The 9,597-nt window shown below is 34.6% G+C and overlaps 1 protein-coding gene across 2 annotated transcripts; it reads left to right on the top strand.

The window, feature by feature from the left end:
- Positions 1–5,156: 5,156 nt before the first annotated feature.
- LOC125111139 (olfactory receptor 150-like) lies at positions 5,157–8,111 on the top strand. Of its 2 annotated transcripts, XM_047752971.1 has the most exons (2): positions 5,157–5,175; positions 7,186–8,111. In XM_047752971.1, exons 1-2 carry the CDS (start codon positions 5,157–5,159, stop codon positions 8,109–8,111), a joined length of 945 nt encoding a protein of 314 aa, XP_047608927.1. The 2 variants fall into 2 exon arrangements, with proteins under 2 accessions (XP_047608927.1, XP_047608928.1); XM_047752972.1 differs by lacking the exon at positions 5,157–5,175 and having other exon boundaries at positions 7,173–8,111.
- The last annotated feature ends 1,486 nt before the right edge of the window (positions 8,112–9,597 follow it).

Genomic DNA, 9,597 nt, shown 5'->3' on the forward strand with positions numbered 1-9,597 from the left:
ATTCTAAATGTTCTAGAACTTTTTTAAAAAATGCTTTTTATTGTTCCATTATATCTGGTTTACAGTGTTCTGTCAATTTTCTACTGTACAGCAAGGTGACCCAGTCACACATACACATATACATTCTTTTCCTCAGATATGTTCTAGAACTTTTTAATCTCAGAATGTTAAAGGAGACTAGCTTCTTTACAACATTATGGGGATTTCCTAAGCTATCTAAAAATGGTTAGAAATGTTTTTGCTGTAACACATCTGAAAACAAAAAATTATCTTTTTCATAATTCAACTCATATTACTTTCAGATGTACTTAATGGTTAGAGATTCTTGATCAACAGGTCTCTCACTGGCCATAGCTCTACACTTTGAGGTAATATACAATGAATTGAATTTCAATTTGTGTTATTAGCTATGCAGATAAATTATTTTGACCCAAATATTCAGTTTTTTTGGATAATTGTAATTTGAAAATTGCCATCATAAAGTACATCCCCCAGAACTCAGCACAATTAGCCAGATGCAGTTCGTCTTGTGTGACTGTCATTTTCTTTATTTTAGATACTATGTTTTTTTTTAATGAATTCATTGGCAGTTTTTGGTCATGCTCCTCATCTCAGGGGATAGTAGTCAGTCTTTCACCATTAAGTATGATGCTAGATGTGGCTTTGTTTGTGGATGCTGTTGATGTTATTTTATTTTAAAAATAGAATTTTTTTTTTAACAGGACATGCCTAGTTCAAATTATACTGTAACCTCTTATTTTTTTTTTTTAAACATCAGGATGGGCCTTCAAGTCATAGAAGTTAGAGAAATCTTGAGGACATCATGCTAAATGAAATAGGGCAGTCAGGAAAAGACAAATACTGTATGATTTCACTTATATGAGGCATTTACAGTAGTCAAATTCACAGAAACACAAAGTAGGATGGGAGTTACCAGGACCTGAGGGGGAAGGAGGAAAGGTAATTTGTTTAATGAATACAGAGTTTCAGATTTGTGAGATGAAAATATTCTGAATATATGTTTCACAACAATGTGAATATATTTAATGCTATTGAACTGTACACTTAAAGATGATTAAGATGGGAAATTTCATGTTTTTTACACCACAATAAAATTTGGGAAATCAAACAAAAAATAAATAACATTTGAGTATTTTAGTAAAAGAGAATTTCAGAGTTACCATTATTCCCCTCAAAGAAATGTTTGTTTCCTAAGAGAGGACAAAAGAAAGGTCTAGAGACGAAGTACAAACTCACACATTTCACGGGTCAAATAGATAGCAGAGGTATGTAAAGGTTTTAAGATCGTAGAGAGTGGTGATTTGGAAACTGCCTGTTCTGTGTCATAGTCTAAATCACTGTTTTGCAAAACAAATCTACTGGACACTTCTGACTATCTCAGCAATTTACAACTCTTTTTCTAGAGAAATTGGACAACATGGCAGTCAAACCCAGCCTGTTGGAAGACCAGTGATAGAAAAGAAATTTCCTCTCATGAATTTCTAGCACTAACTTTGAAGTTGTGTTCTGTCTGTGGTATAATCACTTTGCTACACCTAAGCCCTTAGTAAAAAATAGTATACTTAGTGAAAAATATTATACTGAATAATCTATGCCAAAAGATCTTTAAAAAATTAAGTAACAAGTGAACTTACTTGCAGTACAGAAACAGACTTAGAGACTTTGAAAACAAACACATGGTTACCAAAGGAGACAGATGAGAGGGGAGAGATGGACTGGGATCAGCATAGGTACACTGAGGTATATGGAATGCTTGGTCAACAGGCACCTGCTGCATAGCACAGGGAACTCTACCCAATACTCTCTGATGATCTGGGTGGGAAAAGAATCTGAAAGAGAATGGATGTATGTATATGTATAACTGAATCACTTTGTTTTACAGCAGAAATTATCACAACAGTGTAAATCAACTCTACGTCAATAAAACTTTAAAAATGAAGAAATGATGAATAAATAGAACAATTATTATACACACACACGCACACACACATACACACAACTGACAAAGAAAAAGAAAAACATTGCTGGGGGCTGGAATGGGGTTCCAGGGCATTAAATTATACTTAACAAAAAAAATTAAATAAGAAAAGCATGGGCAGTCATATGAAGTACAGTCACTAGTGGGTGGCGAAGATGGAAAAGCCCAGCATGGAGCTCTTTTTGGACAATGGGGCCAAATGACAGCAGAAAGGTAGAATGCAGTGCAAACAGACTCAGGAGAACATTTAAGACCTGCAAACTTTTCCCCAAATAATTTCAAGAATGATGGCCCAGGTGGGGAGGGAGCATGGAAGCAAAATCTGCTAATATGCAGGATGGTACTTGATCCATTTTATTTGAGTATTTAAAAAAACATGTTGCCCTCATATCATCTACACTGGAGACATATGAGTTATATTATTATACTAAACACAGTCAAGAAAGACTTTGAAATGTGCAAGGCATAAATTTACACTAGTAATTTAGTGTAACTACTGGATATTTTCTGTACAGTGAGATTTCTAAGGCAGGTATTTATTATAATTATTAAGGTTATTTGGTCTTTGAATCGAGAACTTTTTACTCCTAAACTAATAAAAGGTTTCAAAAATCTTTTTTGAAAAAGAAGTCGAAGTGTTGATAATTTATTAATTTATGAGAAAAAATATTCTTAAGTTGTTTAAAATGTTAAGATTTTCTTTGTTAAAAAAAAAACATCTAGGGGAGTTCCCGTCGTGGCGCAGTGGTTAACGAATCCAACTAGGAACCATAAGGTTGCGGGTTTGATCCCTGCCCTTGCTCAGTGGGTTAACGATCCGGCAATGCAGTGAGCTGTGGTGTAGGTTGCAGACGCGGCTCAGATCCAAACTTGTATTATTTAATTAAATTTATCATATTCTTCAAGGTATGACATATCTAAGAACAACTTAAGAAGTATGAATAACAATACATTCATCATACCAATACCTTAATTATATCAAAAAGAAGCTTTGCAATGGTACAATGCCATAAAAAGCTAAAAATGCAGCACTTACTAATCCATAAGAAGTTTTAATGGGGATTACCTAAAATATTATTTTTAGGAGATCTAATCAATTAATAAATTTTTTCTATAAATGTTAGATTTATTTATTTTTTGTTCTTTATACAGTTTTTTTGGCAAGGTTTTTATTTTTTTCTATTATAGTTGATTTACAATGTTACAATGTTATACATTCTTTTTCTCACATTAACCTCCATCATGTTCCAACACAAGTGACTAGACATAGTTTCCTGTGTTATGCAGCAGGATCGCATTGCTTACCCACTCCAAATGCAATAGTTTGCATCTACTTAACCCCAAACTCCCAGTCCATCCCATTCCCTCCCCCTCTCCCTTGGCAACCACAAGTCTGTTCTCCAAGTCCATGAGTTTGTTGCTTTTCTGTAGAAAGGTTCATTTGTGCCATATATTAGATTCAGTGATATCATATGGTATTTTTCTTTCTATTTCTGACTTACTTCACTTAGTATGATAGTCTCCAGTTGCATCCATGTTGCTGCAAATGGCATTATATTGTTCTTTTTATGGCTGAGTAGTATTCCATTGTGTATACATACCACATTTTCTTAATCCATTCATCTGTGGATGGACATTTAGGTTGTTTCTATGTCTTAGCTATTGTGAATAGTGCTGCAATGAACATAGGGGTGCACGTATCTTTTTCAAGGAAAGTTTTGTCTGGATATATGCCCAGGAATGGTATTGCTGGGTAATATGGTAGTTCTATATTTAGTTTGCTGAGGTACCTCCAGACTGTTTTCCAACATTTTTTAATATTGTAAATTTCACTTTTTTAAGTTAAATAAATTGTCTCTGAGAAAGTGAATAGTTAGTTTTACTTGGTTCTATCACTAAACTCTAGATAAATAATTTTTTTAAATCACAGTTTTCAGTGTCCTGCTACCTAATGACTAACAGGCCCTCACTCTGAATATCTTCATAATCATCAGTAACTCTATGCCTACAGATGAAAAGTGTCAACAAAAAGGGCTTGGCAGAAAATCATTTCTTACTTAAAAAATTTTTTTTCAAAACATAACTCTTTCTATAACTAACTTAAGCAGCTATCAACAAAGTATTTAGGCATGAGAAAACTGTAAATTCCAAAGATTGAGAATTTTGCTATAGAAGCAGTCTTTACTATTATACTAGAAATACCTTGAAGCTAGGAGACAAAATACTGAAAGTTTACAATTTGGCTTAATAATTTCCTGTCTCCAGCCATAACTTGCATAGAGTAAGTGTAAATATCCCAGGCTGACATTTCAATGACCAAAGGCACCATGATTTTTTTAATTGAAGTATAGTTCACTTACAATATTGTGTTAGTTTCAGGAGTACAGAAAGGTGATTCAGTTTTATATATAAATATAAATATATATACATATATATTCTTTTTCAGATTCTTTTTCATTATAATTTGTTACAAAATATTGAATATAGTTCCCTGTGCTTACAGTAGGTCCTTGTTTTTTTGTTACAAAATATTGAATATAGTTCCCTGTGCTTACAGTAGGTCCTTGTTTTTTTATGTATTTTATATATAGTAGTTTGTATCTGCTAATCCCAAACTCCTAATTTATCTTCCCTCCACCTTTCCCCATATGTTTATTTCTATGTATGTGGGTATATTTCTGTTTTACATATAAGTTCATTGGTATCTTCTTTTAGATTCCACATATAAATGATATCATACGATATTTGTCTTTGACTTATTTCACTTAGTATGACAATCTCTAGGTCCATCCATATTGCTGCAAATGCCATTTTTCATTCTTTTTTATGACTGAGTAATATTCCATTGTAGAAACACACCATGTCTTTATCCATTCATCTGTTGATGGACATTTAGGTTGCTTCCATATCTTGGCTATTGTAAATAGTGCTGCTATGAATATCAGGGTGCATGTATCTTTTCAAATTACTTTTTTTTTTCCTGGGGAGATGCCCATGAGTGGGTTGCAGGATGATATGGTAATTCTCATTTTAGCTTTTTCAGGAACTTCCATACTGTTCTCCATAGTGGCTATACCAATTTACATTGCCATCAACAGTGTAAGAGGGTTCCTTTTTCTCCACACTCTCTCTAGCATTTATTACTTGCAGACTTTTGATGATGTCCATTCTTAGTGGTGTGAGTGATACTCACTTTGCTGTGCAAAAGCTTTTAAGTTTAATTAGGTCCCATTTGTTTATTTTTGTTTTTATTTCCATGACTCTAGGAGACGGATCCAAAAAGATTGCTGCAATTTATGTCAATGCCTATGTTTTACTCTAGGAGTTTTATCTTATTTGGTCTTACATTTAGGTTTTTAATACATTTTGAGTTCATTTTTATGTGTGATGTTAGAAAATGTACTAATTCCATTCTCTTACATAGTTTTTAATTAACTATCCAGATTTCTCAGCACCACTTATTGAAAAGAGTGTCAGGAAGTTTACATGCAATAGACAATTGGTGAAAGACAAAGTCTTTTTGTTTTATTTATTTCATGCTGTGCCCGTTGTGTCCTTTAAATCATTCACTAAGCAATACATTAAGCCATCTATGCATGAATAAGCAACTTGTTCAGGATTCAGCTCTATAGGATTTTATCTAGACTCCTGTCTATGTAGAATCACTCAATAAATTTATCACAATTATGTTTTTTTCTTTAGCTCTTATGTTCTTCGAAACTAGCATGTATTTTATACATGCTTTTATTTTAGGAGAGTATTTCCAGAACGTATCAATATTAGCTCAAATCTTTTACTTTCATTTCTTACGGCTATCATTTTTTAAATTCAGACTATTAAGAAATTATTGAAAACTGCGGTCACCACTAACAAATCACTTAAGTCTCTGAATTTTAGTTTCCTCATCTATAAAATGAGAATAATTCACTCATAAAGTTTCTGGGAGGAAATAAATCAGACACTATTTATAAAAGGCCCTGGAGAACACATGGTACACAATGAATAAATAGTCATAGTTTCTGATGTACCAATTTTGATGGTATCTCTTGGATCACTTTCTTTTGAAGATATAATAGTCATCACAGTGTGTTATGCTTGGAATCATCAGCTTTCATCCAAACCTATATCCCAGAGACAGAACGATACACACATTCTTTCTGTTTTGGTCCCCAGTGCCTCTTGGGGAGTGCTTTATGTTGAAGGTGAGTTCGAAGGTGAGTACAAAGATACAAAGACAATGTGCACACACTGTTGTTATAGCCTAAGGATCATGCAAGATGCAGATTGACATTCTGCAGCCTTAGTTCCCAAGAACAAGCCCAGAGGTAATGGACCACATCAAGCTCATACAAAGTACTCAGCACATCGTGAACATTTCATGAGTACTTTTTAGGATGAATGAATTTTGTCTTTAATTTTTCACACTTTTGAATTCTCATTAGGAAACTCATATCCTTTCTGGATGTGGAGTTCAAGTTGAATGATGGTACTGTTAGCCATCCAGTTACCTTCCAGAGCCATTCTTTCCACGTTTTTGAAGAGGTGCCAGTAGTGAAGGTATTCACTACAGGGGATTATTGTCAATATACTATTGTCAGTACTTTACATGACTTTTTTCCTCACATTAATTGCTGTGAATGGTTCCTCTTATATGACAAAGAGATACAAAAGAAGGGCAGTTATGAGTAGCTAAAATAAGATGGAAGGTGAGACAGACTTGATTTCACATACTGGACCACTTATTTTTCACATGCCTAACAGTGGGCAAATATCCAAAACACTATAACGTATCAGTTATCTAATACATAAACATACTAGTATTTGCTCTGCAGAACTAGTTGACAGGCATACAAACAAGTCATGGAAAGTTCTTAAATCAAAGTTAACAGAAAAATTATTTGTTCAGGGTCTAGGAAATACTGTAACCCATTGGTGGGGAGAATGTTTTGGTTTGATAGCATAGAACAAAAAAGGGATAGTTCTATCTGATATTTATTTACATGTCCTATATTGCTGGGATCTCATTGTCTTTGACATGATGAGATCAGGGATAGACAGAGAACTGGAGCTACCCGGTTGGACAGTCTTAATTTTTATTTCACAGTTCATTGTGTGGCAGGACAATAAATACTTACTTCAAATATTCTTGTTTTCTTCAGTAAAATTCCAGAGGAAAATGACAGAAGGAAATCATTCCATAGTGACTGAGTTTATCCTCACTGGGCTGACAGAAAAACCAGAGCTCCAGCTGCCTCTTTTCCTCCTCTTCCTAGGAATCTATGTGGTCACAGTGGTGGGCAACCTGGGCATGATCACACTGATTGGGCTCAGTTCCCACCTGCACACCCCCATGTACTTTTTCCTCAGTAGCCTGTCCTTCATTGACCTCTGCCATTCCACTGTCATTACCCCAAAAATGCTGGTGAACTTTGTGACAGAGAAGAATATTATCTCCTATCCAGCATGCATGACTCAACTCTACTTTTTCCTTGTTTTTATTATATCAGAATGTCACATGTTGGCTGTAATGGCATATGATCGCTATGTTGCCATCTGCAACCCCTTGCTTTACAATGTCACCATGTCTTATCGGGTCTGTTCGTGCATGGTATTTGGGGTGTATATCATGGGCTTGGCTGGTGCCACAGCTCACACTGGCTGCATGCTAAGAGTGCTTTTCTGCAAGGCTGATACAATCAACCAGTACTTCTGTGATCTTTTTCCACTACTGCAGCTCTCCTGCTCCAGTACTTACATCAATGAGGTAGTAGTTTTGTGTTTCAGTGCATTTAATATCTTTATGCCAACACTGGCCATCCTTGGCTCATATGTCTTCATCATCGTCAGCATCCTCCACATCCGATCCACCAAGGGCAGGTCCAAAGCTTTTAGCACATGCAGCTCCCACATCTCAGCTGTCACTATCTTCTTTGGCTCTATAGCATTCATGTACCTACAGCCATCATCAGTCAGTTCCATGGACCATGGGAAAGTGTCTTCTGTTTTTTACACCATTATTGTGCCCATGCTGAATCCTTCTATCTATAGCCTGAGGAATAAGGATGTCAAAGTCGCCCTAAATAAGATCCGTCAGAAAAGAAGATTCCCATGAAAAAGAGCATTTTGCCTTAGCAAAAATTTATAATTATTTGAGAAGTTTTTGTAAGGAAAACAGTCCAGACGCAGTAATATATGTCCACAAATAATGAGATTACTGTTAGTACTTGATTATTTGGGATAAAAGTAACAGGAAGAGGACTGTATTCATAATGTCAGCCATGTGGAGAGCAGCACTATTTTGGGGATGCCACAAAATCCATCTACCCATAAAAATCTGTGTTACCTCTAAATATTAAAAAATTTTCACAAGTCTTCATATGGGTGATTACACTTTATACGCATGGAATATGGAACCTTTTAAGGAAAGACTTATTTATCTTAATTCAAAGAATAAATCCATCTGATCAATATCCTTTGATAGTTTCAATATGTTGTGTCTCTGGCATTGTTTAGTAATAAGTGTATAAACGTCTCTAAAAGTGTGATCTCTAAAATAAACATTTTTAAACATTTTTAATCTAAAATCAATATTTAATTTCTAAAAAGTATACAGAATTGTACTAGTGATGATGGGGGCATATGGTGGGTAATAAGACATAATTTCTATATCATAGGACACACATATCATCTGCACTATAGTGGAAGAGATTGACAACAATAAACAGCACTGAATACATTATATATATTTTGACTTATACAACTGATGTATTTATCTTTACACAAAATTCCTTACTCCACAGTTTTGAGATAAGGCTACTAGCTCTAGTTTCCTGACAGTCCTATACTCATTTTCTCTTATCTCTAAAAACATTTTTTTTGGCATCTACATTATGGAATCTCAGATTTAAAAGTGACTTTTTTTTTTTTTTTTACTATTACAACCATATGAACCATTCATTCACAAAGAAGGTTAACGTTGCAAAATTGTTTTCTGATTAATGGTTATGTACCCATCTTATCCCTAAACTCTATCTATTCTGGAAAATAATTTATTTTGAGGAGGGAAAGGACATGTCTAAGCAATAAATTCCCTCTTCCTTTTGACTCAGCATGAACATTTATGCTTGATTAAAGTGTATCTTAAGCATCATCTATTTCATCTTGAAGGTAGTGCTTGCTTTGAAATCAGCTTGCCTTCAAACATGTAGAATTATGATCCAGCAATCCCATTCCTGAGCATATATCTGGAGAAAACCATAATTCAAAAAGATGCATGCACCCCTATGTTCATTGCAGCACTATTCACAATAACCAAGACATGGAAACAACCCAGATGTCCATCAACAGATGAATGGATTAAGAAGATGTGGTACATATATGATAGAATACTACTCAGCCATAAAAATGAATGAAGTAACTACATTTACAGCAACATGGATGCAACTAGAAATTTTCATACTAAGTGAAATAAGTCAGAAAGAGAAAGACAAATACCACATGATATCACTTATATGTGGAATCTAAAATATGGCACAAATGAAAGAGACTCACAGATGCAGAGAACAGACTTGTGGTTGCCAAGGAGGAGGGGAAGGGAG

The sequence above is a fragment of the Phacochoerus africanus genome, chromosome 11 (genome assembly GCF_016906955.1).
Source record: "Phacochoerus africanus isolate WHEZ1 chromosome 11, ROS_Pafr_v1, whole genome shotgun sequence".
In the NCBI taxonomy this organism is placed as follows: Eukaryota; Metazoa; Chordata; class Mammalia; order Artiodactyla; family Suidae; genus Phacochoerus; species Phacochoerus africanus.